This window comes from Zosterops lateralis, assembly GCF_965231275.1.
Source record: "Zosterops lateralis genome assembly, chromosome: 6".
Lineage (NCBI taxonomy): Eukaryota > Metazoa > Chordata > Aves > Passeriformes > Zosteropidae > Zosterops > Zosterops lateralis.
Window position 1 is genome coordinate 9945297 of NC_139761.1, and position 27604 is coordinate 9972900.

The 27604-nt window shown below is 42.6% G+C and overlaps 1 protein-coding gene across 1 annotated transcript; it reads right to left on the reverse strand.

Moving 5' to 3' along the window:
* Nucleotides 1–3475: 3475 nt before the first annotated feature.
* On the reverse strand, nucleotides 3476–27057 carry TRMT61A (tRNA methyltransferase 61A). Its single transcript, XM_083864236.1, has 4 exons — nucleotides 27035–27057; nucleotides 24088–24452; nucleotides 14042–14308; nucleotides 3476–5712 (listed from the first exon to the last, which is right to left on the reverse strand). Exons 2-4 carry the CDS (start codon nucleotides 24416–24418, stop codon nucleotides 5384–5386), a joined length of 927 nt encoding a protein of 308 aa, XP_083720362.1. The 5' UTR covers nucleotides 24419–24452; nucleotides 27035–27057; the 3' UTR covers nucleotides 3476–5383.
* Between the last annotated feature and the right edge of the window lie 547 nt (nucleotides 27058–27604).

Consider the following 27604-nt stretch of genomic DNA (forward strand, 5'->3'; position numbering starts at 1 on the left):
GATCAGTGAGGAAATGTCAGCAATGAAGTATCCTCCTAGGAACACTGGGTGGTAAAAACTGGAAGTCAATCTTCTGTCTGGAAGATTGATGTGCTTGTGGGTTCTGTATTTCACTGAAGTATTATCCATTTTCTTACATACTTCCACCTTATCTGACAGAGGACACAAAAACACATCAAGAGAACATGCAGAAACTGTAATTAGTTTCTTAGTTAAACCTGATTTTTCAACATAGGCAATCAAATCTCTCTCATTCAATGCTCTAGTCCAGTAATGTCCTGAAATGGGTGGTTCTTTATTGTATAATATATAACTACATTGTGTATTTTGCTGACATAACTTGAACTATGCTGAACTCCTCTAACAGTGTGACATGATGCACATGTAATCCAACAGGCTGAGCTGACAGCAGACTTCTTTCCCTCTCCCTCCCTCCTTTTCACTCCATCCCACCCTACATCCTTTGTTAAAACAGCCTGATTGAACCGACATCCTCACTAATGAGCATTTCTCATCCACAGCTTTCAAGAGGAGAATCTGGAATTTCCTGGGAAATTGCATCTTTATAGCAAAAGGCCAGGAAATTAAAAGCTTTCTCCTAGAAATAATTTTCTACCTTGCTACTGCTCCTTCCCCTTCTTCCTCCAAGCAGATTTGGTTCTCAAAACCAGCTGATTCCTACAAATAGGTGGCTCTTGACTCTTTTAATTATTCTGAAATGGTACTTTATCAGAGCCTACAACTTCATCATCTTCCTCACCCCTCAAGTGGAATAAACTTATGGCTCAGAATATTTTGACATCAAACTTTCATTCCACATGCCCAGGGACCAGCCACGCTGCAATGCAGACACATGGTAGGTGAAACTACTTGCAGATGTATTTTTGACTCAGGTTAGGAGTGGGAACTTACAGCTCTCCCAAAGCAACATGAGGGAGAGGAAAATCCCACTGCAGACTTCCCCTTGCTGTAAGGTGCCTAATACAAAAGGAGGTTGCTAAAGCAACAGTTTATCTGAGCTGACTAGACCTAGTCATGCACATGGGTTTCATGGTGAATCAGGATCAGCTTTCAGAAAGAGATGGAAAAGGCTCTTTCTTCTCCTTACATAGCTTTGACTACTCAGCTTGCACCTCTGGGAGCAGAAACTCTGAATTCACCTTGGTCCTGGTCTCTGACACATCCTGCAGCTATCTGGACCCCTGGGGAGAGCTCCAGAGCTCCACTGGAACCACTCATGCAAATTGCCCTCTTAACAGCCATAAAGGAATACGATATTTAGCATCAACCCACTCAGCCCCCACCAAAATAACTTCAGGCTGAGGTCTTCAGCAGCTCCAACATGCTGCTCTCTGCAGGGTGCCTGGTCAGGAGCACTCAGCTGTACCTGCAGGTTCTGATGGGGTGGCAAAATACAGCCCTTGTCCTGCACTCCAGTAAAGAGGAGAGGAAAATGCTCTGCCCAAAGCCTGACTGCAATCTCAGTGGGCTCAGAGCAGCAGGAAGAGCTGGTGCATGGTGCTGGTATGGCTGTCGGCTTTGGGTCTGAGGGTAGGAGCAGGAGATGAGACCACTCACAGCAAGGAGAAGCCAAATTGTGCACAGTCGACCTAAGCAGCCAGGAGGAAACACAAGGTACAGTGAGATGCCCACAGGACAGTGTTCCCAGCTGGCCCTTGTGGTTGTTCCTATCAGCACATCAGCCAGTTTACCTCAGAGTTCAAAACTGCTGCCCTGCAGCAGAGGACAACAGCCTGTGAAAGGAGACAGATCTCCTGGGTGAGATATGCTGGGTAAAGGGTTGGATACCAGTGAGAATTATTTTTATTTCACTATTTAATTTAAGGTTTCTTTGTTCCCTGTGTTGATGCTGATGCAGATTCATTCCAGTTCAGAAGCCGTCACGTAGAGAGAAAGGAAATAACACAGTCTGGCTCCTCTCCTTCAGAATCTAAACAACATTGCTCCTTAGGAGCACTCGAGAGGCCAAGCAGCATGTAAATGCTTTCCCTCATGGCAACACAGAACTTTCTGGTACTACAGCAACCCCCTTCCTCCCTGTGACTGGTCACAGCTGCACGTACCTTTGGTGTAACATCATGGTTATGCAATACTGACTCTCCCACTCTGCTCTTATTGTGCCTCTCTCCTATTTCTGCAGGCAGAAGCCGAGACAGAGCCCAACAACGGTCTCTAAGAGCTCAGCATTTCTCAACCTTCCTTTTCCGAGCCTGCACTGCTCCCACTGGCACAGAGGTGAGCTGGGACCACCAAGCACCCCTGAACTGCAGCCCAGGAGGGCACAGTTCTCCAGCCTCTGACCAGAAGGAATCTGGGAAAGCAGGAACCTGCAGGCTGCCCAGCACACTCCTGCACCCAAGTGATGCAGACCCTGCTGGGATGAGCACTCACTCCCAAATACATCACTGCATCTCTGGGCCCCCCTCCTTTCTAGGTCACCATGACTTCCGCAATCATCCTGCTCACCAGGACTAATGGAGCACAGATGTGCTCTCAAGGGAGTGAGTGTCAACCAGAACCCTCATCTCTGAACGTTTCCCAGGAAGAACCATCTCCTCACCATCACGTATCCCAAAGTACCTAAGGAGAAGGCAGAGCAGGAAATTAAGCAGAAGAGTGAGTTCCTAGAATTTTTGCCACTTTATCCCTTTAAGGTTCTCAAGCAGGATTTACGATCATCTTCAGAGAAGAGTGTTGTGCTAACAGGTAGGCAGGAAACAACCACAGTGAGATACAGATTTGTGATGCTTTAATTAAAGCACAGGTAAACTGTGAACAGCAGCAGAGCTCTGAGTGTTTCTTAGTCACTCATCTTAGTCACTGCTGTGTGCCTTGTAGGCTGCCAGGTGTCAGAGCCTGCTCTCCATGCCAGCCTGCAGGGCTCAGGGCACAACGGGACCTGGCTGTTGTGCAGAGCTGTGTCCTAGTGCTCCTCCATGACTGAGGGATCCTGGTGCATGGCAGCAGTGAAAAGGTGCACCTGAACATGTGACTGAACTGCACCAGGGCAGGAAGAAGTGTTTTGTTCCATACTGGAGACTAAAATGTGTTCAAAAGAGAAATGAGTCAAGGTATGGCCCAGGCAGATTCTCCCAGCGTGGAGGGAAAGACTCATCTTTCCCATCTACCACTTTTGGGAGGGAGTGCAGCCAGAATGTTGAACACAGGTGAACATAAGCAGCATTAAACAATGGGGGGGTCTGTCCATGCTGGACAGTGTGGGATCCTCCCTGTGACCCTGACAACAAAGCAACAGCAGGAAGTGGTGCAGTGCTGCTGACCATGGCTGCCATGAGCAACAAAAACACAGAAGCCTTTTTAATACTGCAAAGAAGAAATTAAATCCTCTTCTTAGGCAATGCATGTCCTTCCTCAGCAGAGATCAAATCAATATGGGACAAAGCAAAGTCAATGGTTTATTTCAAGGGGTTTTGAATTGGGCTTTGTAGGCAAAAAGGCATCAGGCTTGTTTCAAACTCCAGGAAGATACTTTGGTATTTCCATTCCACATCTATTTGTAGCACAGAAATGTGACTTCGTTCCTTTTTAGTCCTGTTTAACTGTTAAGTTACTTTAAAATAAGGTCTGTCTGGAGAAAAAAAATCAAGTTTGGGGCTGGAATTATCCCTGGAGAAGCTTGGGGATCCCCCTTGTTAGTCAATGAGGATCACACTGAAGGAAGTTAAGAAGGACTTTGTGGTTGTAATTCCCCATCCTTTCTTCTGGTGTCTGTCAGTAGCTGTGCTGTGCTGCTTGGTGGTGGTCCCAGCACACACAAACATGTGCACACACAAACACAACACACATGTTCTAACACAGCCACCAAACCCCACATACAGCATCAGCAACTTACTGCACAGCCTGGAGAACATGAACAGCAGCAGAAAGGGAACTCTCCCATAATTTCTGGGCAAATGCTGCAGTTGTAGGCCAACTTACATAACTGATTTAGCTGAACAGAATTGCTTTCTGCCTTTAATCTGCTCAACAGTTTATCTCTGCAGTCGTGATCGGTTGAGCTCTCTTTAAACCGTTATGGATTAGCGTTCTGCTGAAACACGTTAAAAGCTTAGCTTTGTTTATTTTTGTCAAGAATGGGGGAGGGATGTCAGGTTAAATGTTCAGGCAGCAGTTTATGAATGGCTGTTGCTCTTGCACAGCAATCGATATGCTCAGGTACCGAATGCAAGGCACAGCTAAATGCTTTGAGTGGCAGCACTAGTGGCTGGAATAGGAATATTACTATTAAAAGTAAAATAAAAAAAGAAGGAACTTAATAAATTTCCATGATTATTTTAATCTATAAATACAAAATGTAATCCAGCATTCAAACAGTTCATCATATCCACCAGCTCTATACGGAAGACCGAAGAGTAAATGATCTGAAAACTTAATTAATAAGGCTGGTCAAGGTATTTACTAAGTTTGCATTATTGATGTAATCTGGAGACAGAAATCCTGCCAAAAGCAATTTTTCTGTCATTCAGCTGCAGGAAAACAATACACCATAATGGAAATAAACCACCAAACAACTGGAACTTCATCCACACCACTTACAAAGAGGTGCTCAGATAATACTAGCCAGCTGTTCAGTTAATTTTCACAGTGGATTCATCAACTATGCAAGTGGTTGTTCCATTAGAACACGACTGTGTGGATCTAGGTTCAAATTTCTACTACAAACTGATGAACACAATATACAGTTTAAATGAAATCCACCAAATTACCACACTTCTTTGACCTCTGTATAGTCAAAATGATTTGCAGATGCCAGCCTGGAATGGAGTAAGAGGTTGTGTTCCTACTCGCTGCCAATAATCCTCTGAAACACTATTCCAAGGAAACACTGATTCTGTGAATTGTTTTGCTGGCAACCCTATAATCTTGGAACTTTCTTATCTAAAATGGAGGAAGTAGGCACTTTCACATTCTTCAGAGCAACACAGATCCTACAGAAGTTAAAAAAATAGTGTCCAGTGGTGCTATGAAAAAAAAAAAAGCATAAACTTGGGAAAGTAATTCAGAAAAAAAAAGAGGAAAAAATCCAACTTCTTTGTAATTTGTTTGTTGTTTGTTTTGCTTTCTGATGAGAGATCTTAAGTCTGAACATTCCAGTGAATGGCCATTCGCTATTAATTTATCTTCTTTCTGACAGCAAGTGGAGCACCATTCCAGAGTTTCAACATTCCCTTGATGCTGCTCTGCTTAATGCTTGTGTGCTATTTAAACAAAGCATATCCCAACCAAATCTGACTATATATGGAATTCCCTGACAAGTAAAACTTTGGATGCCATACAGAAAAGAGCCATGAAAACAGAATGCACACAAACTCCACTCCAGACTGCACAGAGTGGGCATGTGCTACACCAAGCTCTTGGTGGCAAAGGTCAGGTACCCAGTGTGCCCAACCACCTCCCTCAGTGGCACGCCACTCTTGAACTGCACAGTCCCTTGCTGCAGATTAGCACAAGGGCTGCTTTGCTGTGATGGGTTGCTGCTGTCAAAGCCACTGCTGGAATTATCCTCAGCTGCTTTTCCAAGGTCAGGGATTTGCAAACTGATTGTCCTTACGTTGTACACTCGGAGCAGAATTTCCAAGGTGTTAATCTCTGTAAAACCATATTCTTCCATCGCTAGGCAGGTTCTTTGAACTTGTTCAATGCAGGGGGAGAAAGAGCAGATGCGGCCACCTGCAAAATAAGACAGGTAGTGGATAACAGGGCAAAAGCCAAAATGAAGCATTTTTCATCTTTTTTCCAATTCTCCCAGATGTCCATAGAATTACGATTGTACAGACAAAGTGAAAACACTCTTCAAGAAAATCTTTACAAGGCAATTTTGTTGGTTTAAAGTGTCAGCACAAAATCAAACATGGACAACTCTACAGGATGCTTCAGACCCTTTAAAAATGACAACAGCAACTTCCTTCATCTTCCACATCCAATGCTGCCCTCGACATTTGTTCACAGCAAAACTGTTAAAGTTGATCCCTTTAGAGCAGTGACTCTTTTGGAATCACTCTCCGCTGCTCTGGACTGAGGCACCAAACTGCAGCTGGCACGTACACAAAGCCAGAAGTCATTCTCCACACAGTGCACAGTGGCGGAGCCCCAGCGCGTGTGCGCACGCCCCTGACAAAGGCGGCTGTGTTCAGCTGAGGACGATGGTATGCGTGGACAGAAGAAAGGGATCTCTCCAGGCCATAGATGGAGTGCTGTTAATGCTTTACCCTTTTAGTCAAGCTAAGTAGCATGTCTCCTGAGTATTGAAGTTTACTGGATATCACATTGTGCAGGCTTACAGTAAACGCTGTAAAACTCTAGGACAGGAGTTTTAAGTGATAAACTAACACTTGTCTCCTTGTCTGTGCACAGTTCTGATTTTTGATTCTTAATATGGAGTATTAATAGGCCCCCTACACCTTTCTAAGTGCTACAATGTCACCTTAACGGCTGAGAATAGAATGATTCAGATTTACTCTGAAAAGCCACAGCCAAATCAGATCAAAGAATTATAAGGACACTGTCTGCCATAAAGCCAGGGCATGTGCTTTCACCCAGGACACAGTGTCCCACAAGGCCCTTCCTGAAAAGCTTTTGTGCAGGAGGAAGGAACACTGGGCAATGCAGCTTCAGCTATTGTTTCATTTATTACAATTAGATGAAAATGCCTGCTGACCTGATTTGCATTCCTTCCCAGTCCTCTCCTGGGCTCCAGTCAAACCTTGCAATACCAGTCATCTAAGCAGTTAAAGAACCCGTGCAAAGCAGAGCAAAGCATCCTGCTAAAAATAGAGGCAATGGTGGGACTACATGAAGCCTGCTTTATCTCAAACTCCCCTTTTTTTTTTCCTTTTTCGTTTCTAAAGTCAGATCTCTAAAAAAAGAAAGCATCAGGTCTGAAAGCGTCACTGTAGCACTCCAGTTTCTGTGCAGCAAGGATGTGCTGGGTACTGCCTGGGGAAGAACACTTTCCACAACCATTAATCCACCATACGCTAAGTAGGATTTAATTTTAGTCCTCAAATAAAGTCTCTGCACCAAGGGGTTCTTATCATGAATCTTCAGAACAAAGTACCCTGGACAAGTAATTCCCTGGAGTGACAATTAAAACTCAAATCTAATAATCACCTGCAAAATTAATGCTGGTATGTGTCTTTATGAACCCAGTGTGTTGATGCTGATTTAATTGCACGCCCAGTCCATTAACTCCCATGAAATTAGATTTGTATGTTCATCAGGATGGCCAGCACTACCAAAATGTTCCTGAATCTGACAGCTAATCTTTTCTGGCCAAAGAACTTACACACTTCTACCACGCTTGCAGATATAAAACAGAAAAGCTCATGAAAAAAATCTGTTACATAATTAAAAAGCTACTATGATGCATGCATGTTACAAAGAAAGAATTTATATTCTTATTGTGTAGGGAACTGAACAAATGTCTGACTTAACTAAATGTCAGCTCACAATAACTCTTTGTCTGCAAAGCAAGATTCTGCCGAGAGACCAGAGACTACTACTTCATTCAGGCTTTTTGGTTTTGAGGTTTTATACTGCAATAAAAAAGCAAAATATATTTACATTTACGGTAAGTCTGTTCTTATTTATTCTGACTCTAAGGGCTTGAAGATATGTTTAGGCTTTTGAATTCACATGCTTTGGATTTACAGTCAAAAACTCAAAGCCTGCACACAGCTGTTGCCATACAAGCAGCAAAGCCACCTACGGTTCTTGTCAAGCCTTCAATTAAAGGCAGAGCACCCTTCCTCTTGCCTGGGGCTGGTCAGCTGAGCACAGCACTGTCAACACCAAACTTGGTGAAGATTTATCAGGCTGCCTCCTCACAACTGCTGGGGGAAGTAGGGTTACAGAAAACAGGCTTTCAAGACGTTTGGTAAGGAAGAAAGCTCTTGCTTGCAGTAGCAAATATCCAGAGGGCAAGCACAAAAAATAATATTACTTTACTTCCTGCACTGCTGGAAGTTTCTCAGGTGTGAAAGATGAGAAAACAGTGAATTTCTGGTATTCCGTCTGAGACTATCCAATGGGTTTTAGCAGTTCTGACAATTTTGTTTTCCCCTTTCATGCCTATTGTTCTTATTATTTTTATACATCCCTCCCAAATAAATATACCTACAAAGGGCTTGGAAGCAAACCCATCAAGCATCTACTCTTACAGATCCTAACAAGTGGGAGAGGGGTCCTCTCTGCTTTTTCCTGTACTATCAGGCAGGCCAGATCTGACTTAGTTACAGGCTGGAATTATTTGATTAAGCAGATATTAGAAGCAAGATTGGAAAGCTACAATTAGCAGAAGGCTGGAAGGCAAAAATGAAATTGCAGTTTCAGACTGAGAGAGGCTGTCTAAAATAGAAACATTTGAGGAGTTTCAATTCCTATGTTTTGTTTAGAGCAGAAAAAAAAACAAGAAGTAGAAAACCATCACTCAGAAGGACGTGCTCATCTGTCCCAGGAGCAGAGGCACTGTCATCTTTAAGAGAGCAGGTGCTTCTGAATTCTGCACACTGAGGGCTGCCCTCTGTACCCGGCTGGACTACCAGCTAGGCAACACCCCTTCTGTCACAATCACCAAACAGATACAAATCTAGATTTCAGCATTCACAGTTCTCAGACTCTTTGAGAGCCCTCTTGTCCTTTAGACACCAAGAGGCTTTTAGGGCTTAAAGGACTTGAATATGCATTACTTTGTCTTGCCATGCCAAGGATTCCTTAGTGAATGAAGAAAAGACATGAACTCCCTCCCTCTCCTCTCCTCTCTGGGGCACATTGCTCTCTGTCTGTGGATCACAAAGGGGTGGACTAGACTAGAGAGCAGTGAAAAACATCTGAATGGAAACTTTTTTGTACAAATTGGGTTTGTGTTCTTTCAGAGCTCTCCTTTTAGGAAAGCTACCGTTCCTAAATTTGGTTAATGAGATCTGTGTGTCATCATAAATTGATATAGTAATTATGAGAGATTAATCCTGTTCACATTGGGAAGCTGTGTGAGCTTTTTGATCTGAAGAGCTGTCTAAAAATGTGTTTATTCATGTATAACGCATCTGACAAGTGCTACAGTTGAGGAGAAGAGAATAATGAGACTGTATGAAAGACTTAAGTTTTTTTCTACCTTCAGTTTTACAGGCAGTGAGTTAGTTTGAAGCCTTTAATGAAGAGGTTAAATGTCCTGAATCCAATAGCCTGGAACAAGCCCACACAGTCCTGGCAGTCATTGTAACCAACAACAGTGTTGAGAGGACATGAAAATGGAAGTACAATTCAGACTGGAATGATTAGAAAAGTGAGCTTAAGGGAAGAGGGAAATAGAAGATTTTCATCCACATAGTATTGCACATTTCAACAGACTGTATCTAATTGGTAATTAAGGAACACACCATTGAATCTCTACAAGAGGCCAGTGCCTCGAAAGTTGCCAGAATGTTCCTGTGCAACTCCAACAAACAACTTTGTTTCTGGTTTGTCTGAGCAAGAACTAACATCTCTACCAGTTCTATTTAGCTAAGTGCATTAGGTTTCAAGTGTGGAAATCTCAGTGCTATCAATTGACAAGAAGAACTCCAGTGTGTGCTTATGACACAGAAAACATGTCCAAGAAATGTGCTCTTATTTTTGTAGATTATTGCATGTGTCACAAGTGCTCTGACAGGTTCTTTCATCATCCCAGTATTAATCAGATGATGCACATGTAGCACAGCACCATTAAGTTTTAGGGAAAAGGGCCAGTAATTTTTGAATGATTCTGTGACATAAAGAATATAGCACAACATTTTTACCTCTGGCAAACAAACACAGCTTGGGTTTTGGGACTTCAATGCATTGTCAAAATTGGAAAATACATCACAAAGATCTCAAGGAAGAAAAAAAATCACACAGGCATTATCCCTGTGTAGGGGTGAGGCAGGAGAGTCACTGAGCAGCATCACTGTGGCATTTACTCTGTGCTAGTAGGACACTAAAAATATTGTCTCTGCAAAAGGGGACAGAATGTCCTTTAAGTGCGTGTGCTCGTGGGCGATTTGATGTAGCTTCCCTGACAAGTGAAATTAGAGGATTTGGCTGTTGGAAGAAATTAAAGGATGTTTCTTGATTCAGGAAAGAGAATTTTCTCCAAATCACTTGCCAGCTCATTAATTGGAGTTTGATGTGATTTTCTGCAAATGTGACCTTAACCTCTGCACTTATAGGTGCATCATTCAAAAGGAATTTATTCCTGCTCATTATTGTGGGCTGGTAAAACCATGTAACAAAGAAATTAAAATAAAATCAGTTGGCTCTGTACTGAGGAAGAAAACCCAACAACTTTCTTTAAAGATCCTTTCATCTCAAACTACTTCCTTCAAAGTGTGTAAAAGCCTGTAGCTTTGGCTGGCCTTCCACAGTGAGGATTTTGATGCAGGAATCCTTCTGCTTGACTCTCTACACTTGTAGTTCTGGCCAGGCCCACTGTGTGCACCTGACCTACCAAGCTAAGGATGAATAAGTAGTCCAAGTACTTCATATGGTGAGGGACAGAAGTTGCTCCCCAAAGCCACACCTGGGTGGTTTAAAACTGAATACTTCTGGAATATGAATGATTCAGAATAATGAATATGAAATAAATAACCTTTGGAGCTAAAAAAAAAAAAAAAAAAATAGTCTGTGAGGCTTCTTACATGGACATGGAAGTGCAGAGGCCCAAAGAGGGAGATGTTCAAAGCAAATTTTACCTGCAGTTCTAGGGGGAGAATTGATAGCACCATATTACCTGATTCAGGCATTATTTTAAGGATCACAATTTGACAAACTCATTACTTAGGGGCTTTATGACATTCCAGAGGGAATGGAAAAATGTGAATTTAAGAGTAAAATCCTTAAAGAAAGAAAGGAAATAGAAGAGAGGTGGTTTTAATAATTTTGTGACTCAGACTGCTAAACACCACAAGGAACAACTTAAAATGCAAGAGGCTAATCCAACTTAATACATAGCTGTAATTTTCCATCCCCCTACCTGAAAATTTAAAATCTGTATGAAAATTATTGTACCAGTGGGTTTCTCCTTCATCTTCCCCAGCCTTGGAAGAAATAGACAGTATTTATGAGAGTAGAGTAGGTGGGTGCAGAATTATATTCAAAGCACTACAGTATTCAGCTGTGAAATGACTGTGAGTCAAAAGTTTCAGGGCATTTAAGAACTGTAGAATATTGAGGATATTTTTGTTACCAAACAATTTTCTCGTTTTCCTAATTTTTAAAAGTTTGGCCTGAAGGGGTTAACGTCAACTTTGCAAAAATCACCAAGGTCAGATATTGGGAACAGCAGCTATGACTACAGAAAAGCATTAATCAGCAGATGCTGCAGAAGAAAAACAGTGCAGGTCTGGAAATGAAAGCAAGTTCTGCAGTGCAGCAGTGCCTCGGAGATGCTACAAGCAGCGTTTGTGCTGGAAGTGTGACTGGTGACATCAGCACAAAAGGATGCAGCTGAGAGGCAAACCTGAGCGTCGGCAGAGAGCATCACCAGAGAACAAGAACCTTCTAGTCACAAACCTACTGTGTAATTTTATTCTTTCAGCTCTTCACGGGTTGACAGTGCTTTAAATTGGAGGCCAAGCTGCTCTAAGTGGTGTATTTACAGCATACTGCAAGGCATAATGTGAGTGATAATTGTACTCTGTAAGGAGGATCATTAACACTCAGCCTACTAGGAGCTGCAACTATTCAGGACCTTGAGCTGAAGTAGGAGAGGAAACACTGATCTGATAAGGCTTTGTTAAGGTTGAGAACTCTCCCATACTGTCTCAGCTGAACTCTCCATCACAAGTATCGTGGTTTTAAGGAAGAGAGTAGCCAATGCCGTATATTGAATTTGCTTAGTTATGATTTAATTCAAAGGACCTTAAGACTTCAGGGACAGCTGTGATATTTGCATGGCACGTCGCACCAAAACCCACAGTGTGAATGGTTCAAATGTGACCCCATCCAGATCTGAGAGAGAGGGTGTGGACAGAAAAGAGTGGAATTCATTTCCTGCAGTGATGCTTTATCACTACAGGAACCCTTGGAACGGGGTTGAATAACAGCAGAATGTGCACAGGCTGTACTGCAGAAGAGCTTTAACTCTTTGAAAACAAAACAAAGGAGCACTATTAAATTAACTGCCTGTGGTAGGGAAAGGGAAGCAGTTACAGATAACCTTCTGCTATATTTTAGATTTAACAGCAGTAAAAAAACCCCAACAAAACTACCTGCATGACTCAGAATAAAACAGAAAAGTGTGTAAGTTTTCACATATTACTACTAGAATCGATTATATTTTATATGAAAGACAGTTTTTGTTTATATGCAAAACAGCAAAATTTAAAAAATGCCCCCAGTCAGTCAGGTATCAAGTTGCCCAAAAGAGGAGCCTTAGACCAGCACCAGATCCCAGACATGGGTGGCTGGTTGCAGCAAAAACTGCAGCAAGGATCAGCAACTTCTCTTTTTGAGTGGTTCATAAAGTGAATGACACCACAAACACAAAAATGTAGGATTTTGAAGTCTTATTTATATTGCCTAAGCAGATGTAACCTTGTAGCATAGCACAGAAAAGCAGAGCCAGATGGTATGGCCGGTTTGGGACTATAATACATTTTCTAGGATTTCAAATGCTGGAGTGAGACAAGGATTCAAAACTTGGAACTGTTCAAGCAGCCCTGCTTAGTATTCTAAGCATGCACCACTTAAATAATTCAAATTGGACTGCGCAATGCAGCGCCTTCTAAGCTGGGAAGTCAGCTGAGTGTTGTGCTCACTAGATTAGATAATTTGAGCATGGGAAGGGCATTGTACAGTGCAGTGATTTTTTCTCCCCCCAGGACACACTGGAAAACTGCTACAAATTGAGCTGTAACCATTGCAGGTACAGAGTGCTAACAAGGCTGACTCCATTTATTCACTTTTTAAAGGAAGTGTGTTATGTGGGTATCACAAAGCTTTCTAGAAAATTTTCAGTAGTAGCTGAGGTAGCCTAACAGCAGGGCTGGTCCTGACTCAGCAAGGCAGTGCACATTCAGTGACCTTTAAGGACAAGCTTGAATCCTGTGATTTCAAGAAGACTTAGCAATTCACTTGAAGTCCAGCCTGTGATTATGTATTTTAACAAAGGACTGGGCCTTGGCACACAATCAAGTTTTTTTTTAAACTCCATGTCCCAGCATAGACACTGTTCAGCACTCCATGCCCTCCTGATCAGAGAAGTCACTTTTGTAGATGGAAACAATTTGGCAAAAGTTAATTCAGATCCACACTCTTATGACATTAGTTAGAGGAAAACTTATTCCAGGATAAAAGAATTATTTATTCACTGAAGATTATTTCTCAGGAGGGAAAAGAGGCATAATAAGGCGATGAAATCTGTGCAAAACCTCAACATTAGTTCTCACTTGCTGTCACAATTCCAGAGTAACTGGCATAAGCTAGAACATCCTTTACATTCCATTCCCACTGTATCCAATGGCAAACTTCTCACTAGCTCCAACCACAAAGATTTAGGACATAAACTGGCAAGCATATGTAAGTGTAACCACATTTTTTTTAACATTATTGTTGGGGTGCTCTGTTAAATAGGTACAAGTCTGCAATGATTGATGTGAATTGAGGCTGAACACCTTTTATACAAACACCTTTCCACTGAATTGCCAAAGAAATTTGCTTTCAGCATTTATTGTTACTTCTGCTTCCCATACACCTCAGATCAAGCAAAATGCACTTGGGAATGGTTCAAAGGAGTTTTTATAAACTGCCCATGCTAATTGTAGCAGCTCTCACGGGCTCGGAGGAAAAAATTGTTCTTCTCCTTTCAAATCTTCTACTGTAAATTGAAGATGCCTTTTGAAGGTTTTACAGCCTTAGAAATGCCTGGAGACTGACATTTGAGAAGAGTGATCACACAAGGTAAGGGAGCACATCTGTGTATGGCTGAAAGGCAGAGATATGTGCACAGTACTCCTGAACAGAAAGAGAAAAACGCAGTTACCTTCAGCTTTTAACGCTGACTTTGCATGTCCTATGGCTTCCCACGGAGATGGAATATCTAGGAACACAGCATCTGCAATGTTTGAGACCCCAAAGCCGTTTTTGCAGACGTCCTGGTTGGTGACAGTGACCAGGTGCTCCACCCCGTGCTCCCGGAACTCCTCCCGCGCCTTCTCAGCCCTTTGCTGGTGGAACTCCACCGTGTACAGGTGCCCGGTGGGAGCCACTGTCCGGATCAGAGCGTGGGACAGGGACCCACTGCCCGTACCTAGAAGAGACAAGCGACTCATGAAATTGAGTTTTTCAGTGCTAAACAGCAGAACTAAAGTTCTCTGCATTAGTCTTCCTGCTTGGAACGCTTGTTTCAAAACTCAAATGAACACAAACCACTGGTTCAGCTCCTGAAAGAGAACAGTGCTTCCTTCACAAGGAGGGAAGGGACTAGGTGACCTTAGGAAACAGTGTTCTGGGTCCTCAAAGCATTCATTGAAAAAATCTGGCAAACCCAGGACCTGTCCTATCTCCCTGGAGTAGGAAACTAATGCCAAGGGTCAGCTATAGCTCTAACAACTGCCACTAGAGAACATGAGGAAGTAAATGCAACAGGAAAAATTCAGGGAAATTAACTGGAGAGGTTTTTTTCAAAGTTGTCAGACTCTTCTAGGGTGAAAAGAGATTAAGGCAAATTTTAATGGATTTTAAAAACCTTATTCTTCACTAAACAAAGAAAAAATGTTGGCATGGGTCCGTGCTTGAAAATCCTATTAATATCCATGCAAACAAATGGCTGTCAGGATATGGTTTGCTTTGCACAGATCTCCTAAGAGACATCCTCAGCTCCCACTGGAATTACCCAACACTAAGGCCTCTTGGCTCCTTGCAGCCACACTGATCAAACACCTGTTTTCACAGGTCACTCACACACATACATGCCTACACAAGCTTAACTTAAGTCTAACAAAATCTGTCACAAAATTGTAGGTAACGACAATTACCACATACAAACAGGGACTGACAAGACAAAGATGTTTTTTTCCTTGTTTTAGCTGGTAATTTAGGAAACTTACTTTAAATGATCCATTGGCATATTAAATAGATGAATGACTAATAACAAAGACTTTCACTTAAGAAAACACCCATATACCAATTCTCATTGCAAATTAGTCACTCAAGTGACATTTAGCAGAGTAACCCCCCAAATTCAAAACCCCACAGCAACCCCAAATTATCTGTGTTTATTGATTCATAATTCTGTGCTTAGAATACATTTCTCCCGTAGACATAAAATCTATTTCTAGCTATTTTCAATGACTGTTCAGCCTGAGGCGAGTTCTTTCAGCTAACATAAATCTTCAGAAACTTATAAAGGACAGAATCTGAAGTACAGCAGCTCAGAAACAAGTAGAAAGGAAATTAATTAGGGGGCACAGGGGCTGGTACAGCCGCTTAATTGGCGCAGTACTTTCCATAATCATACAGGAAGTCTGAGTTCACTGGCAGATCCCAGGTTCTTGCCCTCCAGTCACATAAGGGGAGGAACACTGCTGTGGCACTGTATTTAATCCGACAGCTCTGAAAGGGGAGACATTCAGACTGTAAACAGAGCTCAGGGCCCGTGTTTGCCACCGGATCAAGCGGCTGCCCCGTGGAATCGGCCCTGCTCCTCTGCCTCCCTCTGAGAGGGCTCTGACCCCAGCGGGCAGACTGGACCCCCCAGAGCTTCTGCAGGGCACATTAGAGAGGGAGAGAGGACCTACAGATCTCAGCACTGGCTCCAGAGAGGTCCAAGAAAAGAGAGAAACTTTTAAACACATGCATTTAATGAAGTGAAAATACAGGCGTTCGAGGCAGTGTTAAAACAAAGAAAAAGGTAAAGTACACCCACAATGTGCATACGTCAAAAACCACCCTGTCACAGCACCTGAAGGATCTAAATGTCAGAGTGAACTTTTCCCTGGTCAAAGGAGAAAAGGTAGCACAGCAGCCACGTGGTTGTGAAAACTCAATGATGTATGTGCATAATAAAAAAATAGTATTCCATTGATATGTTTTTAATGACGAAAGCAGGGAACTGTTGGTCACAGGATGCTAAAGGCTGAAGCTCTGCCTTTACTTCATGCCAAAAGAGAGGATTACACAACTGAGAACTATAATAAAATGAGGGAATTTAATTATTTTACCTCTCAAATGTGAAGTGCTGCACACTTTCTGCATCTCTCTCTCTGCTAATCTAAAAGAGTGAACAGGCCTGGGCTCTAAGCAGAAGAGGGAGGCAGCTTGCATGTGTATCCAGTTTCCTTGTTCATAGTCCTTTACATTTTTAATCACTTTCCTTTTAAGTCTGCTCTTAAAAACATCACAGAAGACACTATTTGTCTCCTCTAAAGGAAAACCCATCAAGATGTTTTTGGCTTCTTTTCTAAAACTTTTTTTTATTCACAAACACTCCAAGCCAAACCCTGAACTAAAATCAAGATGTTGGAAGTCACCACTTCCAGGCATATTACAGACAGAGCTTTTGTTAAAAAGGGTTGCCAGGAATTATTTATTGTTGACTGCTACCACAAACATGAGAACAATACATATGTATCACATTTTAACATATCAAATTCTATCACATTAATATTATTAATGGGAGTATTTCTGATTAGGCTGCCTGCCTTCTCCGTGACAACACCCTTAAAACTGCAGGAAACAAGGAGCAAGATGGTTATGAATCACCCACTATTGTAAAATCTCTCCTTCAAAATATATTCTGATCTCAGACATGTGACATGATGATGACCCTTAACTCTCATGCACCCAATAGATCAGGACATTTGATGTGATCCATTAATATGAGAGTCTGGCATGAGTCCATACCTGCCACAAGCCCTAAAGCCCAATCAGCACTGCCTACATGAGGCAGGGGTTCAACCCAATGTTTTTGTGATGTAGAAGGGAAAATTAACGTTTATATTCACATTCTTCCCTGCAAATCTGCAACATTTCTGTCCTCCTGCTACCTTCTGATTTTCTCTTTCTTCTTATTTCAAAATCACTACTGATAAAAAGCAAAATATGACTTAAAGAGTCTCGGGCACCAGTCTGGAGTGTTCTAGTCAGGTACAGGTTTCCTTGGGAAATGAAATGTATCCCTAGCATGACACAGAATCAGTTAGGAAAACCCAAGCAGTACTACTGCAGACATACTAGAATTCTACCAAACCAGAAATAGCATAGTTGAATTACCTGTATACAAATGAATATAAAAACTGGATACTCAAAAATTACTATTTTGTATCAGAAGAGGCAAGATCAGAACAGGAAGAACTTCAGTGGATTTTCTTTCTCTTAAAGGTGCAGTGAGATGCCTGTGTTCCTGATATGACCTAGAAATCAGAAGGTATGACAACTAGAGCAACTAATTTTTAATTTTATCACCAGGATGCTCCCCTTCTGACAGCCTGCACAATAAATAGCCTTAGAAACTGTTTGCTCTCCACCACAGGACAATGCCCACTTAACTACCATGTTTTAATCAGGTAAAACAACAATTCAAACTGTACCAAAGACAACCTTAACAGCACAGCTGCTGCTTCAGAGCTCACTCGGGTGAGCACTTATGTCATTGCTAATTTTCACTTGGAAAATGTGATGCTCTTTTACATTGACTGTTCTGTGATCTCCAACATCTTAGTCAAAAAGCAGACATCTGCATTGCAGGCATTTAATGAGACACCGCAGGGGCCCCAATATGCCACACTCAAAGCTCCACATCTGAGGAGGCAGCACTGTGCAGGGGATCAGCACAGTGTAAACTAGAAATGGGCTCCACTTCAGTCAAAGGCAGGAATTAAGCTCCTGGGTTACACCCATGATTCAGATGGCCAACGGCCCTGCACACTGATGTAGCCTCCTTTCCTCCTTCTTGTGCTCAAGCACATGACATTCCCCTTCTCACATACATATAAGCTCTAGGGGAGTGTTTTTGCCCCTCTCCCAAAAGAAGCAGAACACTGCAGTTTCAGGATTTCAGTCCTAACAAGTGGGCACCTATATAAAACACTCTAGCTCAGCACCACTGATACTTCCTTCTGATTTGCAGACAAGCAAGTATTGATCAGATGAATTTCTCAATTGCCCTGACCTCCAAGAGATCTGTTCTTCTCACTCTCTGCTTATTCAAGTGACAGGTTTTCCACAGAGAAGCCTCCACACACCTCAGCCATCTTGAAACAATGTCCATGTTAAAATAATTTCTCACCTTCTCAAAAGTCGCAGTGGACAGTATCTGAGCTGTTCAAAAATAAAGCATGTTATGGCAGCACAGAATACTGCCAAGGCTGAGTGTCACCACAGCATCAGTGCTTAGCTGATATAGAATACAAAGTTCATTTTACACTGTTTTCCCTTTAGTCTTGTTTCCTTATTGCAAAGGATATTTGTCTAATCTCCTGGAATCCTACCCATGCCATAATTATAAGTGACCTGATTCTGTGTTCCACTCATTTTCTTTTTGCAAGCTATCGCTTGGCTTGCCTTCCCTAGAAATTTCTCATCCTGGTGCTTCTTTTTAAAAAAGGAGCTACAAATTGTCATTTAGGATCTATAGATGTTTACAGCTGTGTGTAAGCAAAAGCATTTTGCAATAAAGCTGAATAAGCTCTTAAGTGCATAAAAAGGTTCATATTGCTTGGAAACACGAAAAGAGAAAAGTATGCAAAGTGTAATTTAATACTGGGTCTCTAAAACATCTAGTAACATTTTAGTAGAACTTAAGCCTCTGATGCAAAATTTGGCTACCTAAGCTATTCTGAAATGAGTAAATACAACAAAACAATGACAGTGTTGCTCTATTTGTCTCCTAGCTACGCCACTTAGCCCTTGCAAATGGTAAGATAGGTCATGAATCAGCCATGAGAACGGAAGGAGCCTCAAAACCAAGGGAAAATTAATCTTGAGACAGAGCTAACAACTCTACAGCTAAAATCTGTCAAGAAACAATGAACAGACGAAGACTGCTCACTGTACATGACAAGTTTATGCAATGATCTATAATGAATACAAGAAAAGATATTAAGCATTTGATGGAAATGAACCCAAATATCTTACTGGGAAGATAGTCAAGGGTCCAAATCATGGTAGCAGAGGTAAGACACAGGAAGAGCAGGGATAGAGAGAAGGAAGAAGAGAGGGAGGGAGAGAATTTCAAGGAGTTGAAATGATGGCTGAAAGAAAAAAATACCAAATCAAAAAGTTCACTTCACAGTCAAAAAGTTCCCTTTACAGAAAATTAGCTTGTTTGCCCATGTGTCATGGACACCATGCTGAAGCAAGCATTTTAGGCAACAGGCTGAGGTCAGAGAGGGCCACTGCTCATTTTCAAGGCTGCACTGCCTACAAAAGAATATGAAGAATTAATAAGAAGAATTTCTTTAGAGATTCAAGTGAAGAAATAAATTTTCCTTGCAGATTCAAAAGTCTGGATTTTTTATGAAGGAATCTTAGGAATGGACATAACATGGTTAACAATATGGTTAGGTTCAGAGCTGCATGAGAAGTGTGCTTGGTGGTCAGGTGAAATTACAAGATCAAAGTGAGTCTAGAAAGTCTGGAAACAAATGCTTTAGGGTATGAACAGCATTTCTCATCACCTGCAGGACAGCCACAAGTCTGAATACATTCATTACACTGATGCCTCATGTGGTCACAGGTTTGGTTCACAGAATCATCATAAACTCACAGAATGGTTTGGGTTGAAAGACATTTAAAGATTCTTTAGTTCTAACCCATCTGTCTGGGGCACCTTTCCACTAGACCAGGTTGCTCAAAACTCCATCCAGCCTGGGCTTCAACACCTCCAGGAATGGGGCATCCACACCTTCCCTGGGCAATCTGTGCCAGGGCTGCAGAACCTTCACATTAATGGGTTTCCTCCTAATACCTCTTTCAGTTTAAACCTATTACCCCTTGTCCTATCACTCCATGCCCTTGTAAAATTCCCTCTCCCCAGATCTCTTGCAGCCCCTTTAGGTACTGGGAGGTGCTATAAGATCTGGAGCCTTCTCCTCTCCAGGATGAACAAGTCCAGCTCTCTCAGCGTCTCTATAGGGAAAGTGCTCCAGCCCCCTGCTCACCTTCACTGCCTCCTTTGGACTTTCTCCAACAGATCCACATCTTTCTTACTGCCCTTCTCTCTGTTGGCGGCCCCAACACTGGTTCAGTGCTTTGGTATGGCAAGAGAATATTGTGGTTTATGACATTTGTACTGATGAGGCCTTTCTTAATACTTCAGGAGGTGCTATAAAAAATCAAGTTTTCTAATTCTTCTCTCACTCTAACCTGAACAGCTGCTAAGAGGTAGAAAAGGGAGACATTATAAAACACAGACATAATTAGTTTGGGCACATTCCAGAATCAAATTAATACTTCCAAACTTTGGTCTGTACTTTACACTGAAAACAGAGCTGCAAACAATTTACATATACTTATGACACAAAAATAGTAAAGACATGAGCAGTAATTGTCAAAAAGTCTATAAGCACTTCAGAAGAGTCATAAGCATACAGACGACTTACTGGGACTCCACAATAAACTCTTAATCATTTATTAAGTATCCATTAATCATTAAGCCCTCATTAATTTTTTATGAGTGTACTCTTTAACAAAATCTATACCCAGGCTGTGAGTTTGAAAATTTCATAATTGTTTTTGAGAAGCTCCAATGTAAGGCTGGTTGGCAGCTACTGTTACTCCTTCTCTGAAAAACCACAAGAGCCCAGACCACTTCTCCCAGCCTTCAGAAATCCAGTGCCTGAGCTCAGAAACCCATTGCTGGGGAGCAATGAATAGGGTTTAGCAATTTTTAATGTGGGATTTAGCTGAAGGGAAACAAAAAAATCCAATTAACGTTTTTGCTCATGTGAGTCTGATTTTGTGAATGCTGAAGGATCACTGGGGTGGTGGTTAAAGTACTTTTGACTAAATTACATTTTGTCCAAATACTACGCTCCATCAAAGCCAAAATATTTCTGAGATTTATCAGATTAAATGAGGTTTCACATGCTGTACTATTAAGACGGGTGCTCTTTTACATCTCACCATGGAGAGAGGACAGTAAAAATGCCTTGATTGTGGGGACTGGAGAGAAGGGGATTTTGTTCAGAAAAAATATTTGAAAGGTTTCATATTGGCTCCAGTATAGTATTAAAAATAAATGTAAACCCCTCAAAATCAGTTGCCAAATGGAATTATTATCCTACAGGGAGCCTAGCCTGGGAAGTTGACATCAAAATTAGATCTGGAGAGTGGGGTGAGACAAAAGAGAAAGATTTAGCCTTTTCCTTTATCTAGGCATTGATGCACATACAATAAACACAAATGGGATTATTAAGAGTTACCTGACAAGAATGAAATTTTCACACTATTGGGCCACTCACAGCAGGTATTTAAGCAGCTATTTTGAGTATCATAATTTTGGAAAGACAGGTCTGTTAAAAACTGTATCCAAGTGGGGAATTTCTCAGGGCAGGGCCCAATATTTTAAAAAGATCTTAGCTCTAGTAACAGTGCTAACAGTTTTAAAACTCAACATACCTTTATAAATAAGAAATTAGCAGAAGACAGAAAAAGGATCATATTCCTACACCTCTGTCATGAAACATCAGGTAGATGCAGAGTCTCCTTAGAGCCTCCTCAACAGAGTATGCCTGGGTCATTTTAATTATGCATGTGCTGCTGACAAGCTTGTTCTTTATGTGTTTACTAAAGATGATTAAACATAGTAAAAACTATTAATATGTTTGTATCTTATCGGACAAATCATGACTAATCAATTTAAGCTATATAATTAAAGTGACATAAAATTAATCCTTCCGGTTATTCTATTCCATTTTTATAATCACATGCAAAAGATCATTCATATTCACAGCATTTCAACATGATGCAGAGGGTATTTCATCTTGCTTTCTCAATCATTTTTTCTCACAGTTGTGGAGACTAATTCAAAATTCTGCTAGCTTACAATGGCTAAATACAGGACACGGTTCTACAGTTGAGTTAGTAAGACAAGAGGAAAAGAGCCCAGCTCTTTTTACAGAGCCTGCTTTGCCAATCCATACAGCAACTCTGTATATAAATTCAAATAATAAAAAAGACAGACCTCTGTGCTAATTAATGCTTAAAATACACCTAAACTCAGCACCAGCAGGAAGCAGACTCAAGTTTTACTAAATCAGATTTCCTGCCTTGTTTCTACTCATCACCATTGGGCTGGTTTTGTCTAGCCCACACAAGGTCAATCTAGAGCTAATGATTTTGGATCACCAAATACCATGGAATTTAGGATGGGACCAAAGCAGGCTACATCACCACAACGGAGGCTCCAGTCAGTGGTCAATACCTGTCAAGTTTTTAATTCAAAGTAAATCTGCAGTAAGGTCTCTTGCTTCAAGGTTAGCCAGATGGATTTGTTGCAGTATTCTTTCTTCTTTCCTTTCTTTGTGAACAGTGAATCTTGCAAGCAATACAAGCATAACTACAAAAGTAAAACTGTTCACTTTGCTTGGAAAGCTGAAGTTGCAATACCTTGGCAGTACAAGCACTAAAACGAACCTGGGGACAGTTTCCCCTCAGTAAAAAGGATTGATTTGTGGCTATGACTTTTGACTCACAACATTTTTGGAAATCATCAGTGTTTCCATTTCTTAGCTGTTTAGATAAGCAAGATATTAAACATTTTCTTCCTCTCTAGGCACCTTTGACATTATTGAAAATATTTTATGTACAGTTCTGCATATTTGACTAGTCTGAGTGAGACACGACATGAAGCAATTCATATCTCTCCCCCTCAGCCCCCAAATAATTTGTTTATTTTCCCCATCTTGTCTAAACATAGCAGGGAGGAGAAGAGCTGATGAATACAGAAATTCCCCATAACAGAACTAAAAACATCTGATCATCCTACAAACCAAAGCACAAACTCATAGGACCCAACTATTTCCACAGTACCAGAGTTTTCTGCAGAGGGCTTTGCCTGCTTTGAGTGCTGCTGCACAGCAACCAGCTAAATGCTCTGCCTGGTTCTTAACTGTGTTAGAAAGTGGTCATTATGCCTGAAAACCTGCCCGAAATTATGCATGAGTGGGAACAGGAAATGGTAAACGCAAGAAAGTGCAGTGCATCACAGTCCTGTCATGCTGAGCCTTTGCCATATCTGTGCCTGACAGGGAAGTGTAGGAAACTGCTTCATAAAAATGCTCAAACAGCCAGAAAAAACAAGGACAAACTACCTCAGTTGCTATTTCTCCAAACTACAGAGATTCACTCAAATCGAGGAAGCCTCATACTGCCTGTAGTAATAAAGTTATGAAGACATTATTTTAAACTCTATGTAACCAAGAAAACTTTTATGTCAATTTTCACTCCTTACTTCCAAACTAAGCAAAATCATGAAAGCTGTAATTAAATCAAGTTTAGATATAAAACACAGCCCTGTGATGAACACATCATCCATTGTATTTAATCAGTGATTCTGCATGAGGTTGTGGTAGACAAGTAGACTACACTTAGAAAAGAAGAATGCAATTTATGTGCTTACACGGTACCATATATAAATACTGCCAATTTATTTCTCTTATTAGTTCACATCCTATCACCAGAGTCTCTTTCACCAGGTTATCTCAACTATGTCCTCTGAAACTTCAAATTCAAAGCCTGAATCTTGATTTAAATCATGTATTTAAAAACATTTTTTAAGTACTTAACAAGTTTTCAAAAAGGGAAATAAAAATGTTTACATATTTGTTCTAAGAAGATGAATTAACCAAACACAGGCTCAGAGGTACCACATACATGAGGCTGCACACCAAGGTAGCATCAATTTTTGAAGAAACAGCAGCTGATAACGTGCACATGATATAGAATTCTTCAACATGTGGGCAGGGAATATTGTACCACAGTGGGAAAAAAAGTGCAACTTTTTGCAAAATACAAAGAAAACCCTGTTTTTTCATGAAAGTGTTGGTGTAAGTTCCTAATAAAGGATTTCAACACAGTAATTATTACCTGATTCACACACTATGGAGCCTGGCTTCAGTTCCAACATCATGGTGATTATAGAGATGTCAGTGGAATACAGAATCTGTGTCCTGTGCGGGAGATTCATGGTCCACAGCTCTGGAGTTGGATGAAGAATGAACACCCATCCTCCTTTACTGCAGGTCACTTTGGAGCCATACTTCTTGCCTATGAGGTCTGTGGAATGCCTGATGACCCCATATTTAGTCTGTGTCACAGTGCCATGCTGGACCTTCACAGGAAACATGGACTCGTGGCCCAGGAACACGATAGCTGTGTCACCGTCCTTTATCGTATCTCCATACTCAACAAAACTCATGGTGACAATCTTGTAGTTGCCTGATGATTGTCCCCTGAAGAAGAATAAATGTGTCAGGAGAGTTTCACAGGACCCTGACAGAGCTGAGCATACAGAGATAAAAGCAAGTAATTTTATTTTCTCCAATGCAGAACAAAACCACACTATGCAAATAGGATGCCAGCAAGAGAACTCCAGGAAGTTCAGGGACCTGCTGTCTGCTGTACTCTTGATCCAATTACATGAATGTAAGGATCCCACAGATTTGAAAATAATGAGTATTTTTTCTTGGTTTATGGTACATATTAAAGAAACATCAGGAAATACATTATAATTTATTCAGCCTGCTCCACAGTGCTACTGCAGGTTAGTACCAATTTCAGCCCCCTGTTCAATTACAGTTCCTGAGCACTCAGAGCATGTTATTAAGTTGTAATTTCTATTCCCATCTTCTTGCTTATTTCTTGGTGATTTACAACATAAAGACATTCTGCCACTTGCCTGGACCTCAATCACCAGCCATTAGGACCACTAACAAAAGTATATTTGAAAGTTTTCCAAATGAACGTTTAGAGACAGGCTAAGGGCATTAATTTATGCATAAACTTGACTAACTACGTGCAAAAAAAAAAAATATTGTGGCCTTTAATTTGCCATTGGGGGTGCAAAGTAATTGTCTGGGAAGTGATCTCTGCTCCAGCTAAATGTAAACAACCACTTGCAAGCTAATGCCAACAGTTGAGTCACTTCAGCCCCATGGTCTCAGAGCTGTTTTAGAGAATTACAATTAAATTTTGATGGCTTTGAGAAGACAATCTAGAAATCAGAAGGCAATGAAACCTGACATTGCCTTTCAGATAAAGCAGCTAACTGTCTAAGTTGCAGGTTGATCAGTTCATGCATGAATTGTTTAACGAAGTACTAGGGATCCCAAAGTTAGAGATTAAAGCCTATGACAGAAGGCTTTGAAAGTGAGATTTCTGATAGTACACCACCCCTGGCAGAATCAAAACTGGTGTTACTTTTAGTTTCAGAATAATTACTGAATTACAGCACTTCTGTGTTGAATGCTTAAGAGTCTGGTCCTGCTTAAAAACCTTCAGTTCTCAAAGTGTAGTTTGGTGTCTGTACTCTGGTTCCTGCCTGGAACTCCATGCAGATCAATTTGCTGTTAAGCAGCTAGATTTATAATTTTTCCACTGCAGTCACTGAGGTTGATAAACAGATGTGCTTGTGGCTGAAACTTCCAAAGCTTATGACATGCTTATTGCATAAGGTGTTCAGATGCCAAGGCAGAAGAGGCTTGTCTGGACATCTGGTGAAACAGTAAAAAGGGCATCCCATGAATTCAGAAATGTATACATAAAGGACATCATGAGATAGAACAAATGCTGTCTTCTATAACTTGGACCTCATAATTATGTTCATGTCTTAATCTTTCATAAATGACACAATTTTCATTCCAGACACTTTCAATGCAGGGCTGTTTTCAGCTCCCACAAGTGTTATTTGAAAGGACCTTGAACAGAACCCATTTCTTTCACAGTATTTACTGCAGTTACATCCATGTGCAAAAGACTCCTGTAGCAGGCCTGCAGGAACAAGCTAATTTCTCTCCCTTTGACTACACCAACTGGTTCCCAGCTTCCTTGCCTTCCTTTGAGCCACTATGCCCACCACAGCTGACAGTAACAGCAGTGAATCACAGAATCATCAGGGCTGGAAGGGACCCTTCAGACCACCACGTCCACCCATGTCAGTGCCCGCTGACATCCCAAGTGACACATCTCTCAGGCTCAGACCTCGCCTGCCACATTATGTTCATGCATTTGGGGTAAAATTGGCGTCTGTGAGGAATTTTGGAAGTTTCTTTGTGTCACCTCCTTGTCAAGGAGCGCAGTGAGCTACAACCACTTCCAGTATTGCCCATTCCCTGGCAGTGCAGAGGCACCCACACTGTTACATTTCCCCCCCCGGGCAGCAGGCAGGGGATTGCTGCAGCACCGCTGTGGGGGGATGGCAGTGAGGGGATGGCAGTGGAGGGAAACTGAGGCCGTGCCCCCGACACGGGGTCAGGACTTTTCTCTGGGTCTGCCATGGCTGCAGCCACCTAACCCAACGCCCCAGGCGACCCCTCAAGCCTCACAAATAAAATCACTAACATGATTCTGTGTTTCCCTCAAACACAACCCAGGCACACATCTCTCTTCCCTGACCAGAGGGACCAGGCAGGCCGACCCTTCCACCTGCTGAGGCCCGGCTGGGCGCAGGGGGCAGGGGAGACGAGGCAGGCACAGCCCCCTCCCCGCCCAGGCACATGGAGGCCGGGGAATCCATCCCTGCTCCCGCTCGGAGACGGCCCCGGTGCCAGGGCTGCCCTCAGCCCGCTTCCCTGGCCCGGGGGCGGTAATGGGGCTCCTGCACCCCGGCAGCGCCTCAGCCCGTCCCGGCGGGCCCGGCAACCTGCGGGCAGGTGAGAGGCACGAACTGGCCAGGGAAGGGATGAGAGGCGGCTTTGCCCACGGGAGAGCAGCATTAACCCGTAACGGCCCCGGGCGGCGGCTCCGCGGGGAGGAACGCCCTCGGCCCAGCGCCCCGCGTCTGCCACCGGCTCTCCCCGTGCCCCGAGGCGTTTACCTCCCCAGGCCCGGCCCGGCCCGGCCCGGCTCTCCTCACACGCGGAGCCCGCCCGGCGCCTCCTTCCGCCTCGGTCGCAGGCTGCTGACGCTCCCACCGCCTCCGCCCCCTCCAGCCCTGCCTGGAGCCGGGGAGCCGCCGCTGCCTGTGCCCGGCGCGGTCCGACCTAATTCCTGCAGCCCTCCTGAGGCACCTCTCGGCCCGTCATGCCCACAGCTCCATCGAGGCGTCTGTTCCCTTCAGCCCGCCATGCCCACAATCCCATCGAACCATCCATCCATCCATCCATCCATCCATCCATCCATCCATCCATCCATCCATCCATCCATCCATCCCCCTCAGCACACTCGTCCCTCAGAGGCTCCATGGAGGTGCCTGTCCCCCCACAGTCCCCAGCTGACCACCCCTGCTTTGTCCTCTCAGCGCTCCTTGCTGGGTCCTGGGGAGTGGGGACAGTCACTGACCGCCCTCAGCAGCCCCCCACGGGCACCCCGGCGGGGTGATCCTGCCTCGGGCTCTGCCAGTGAAACCTGAGGGGTCCCAGTGGGTCACTGTGAAAAGCCACGATGG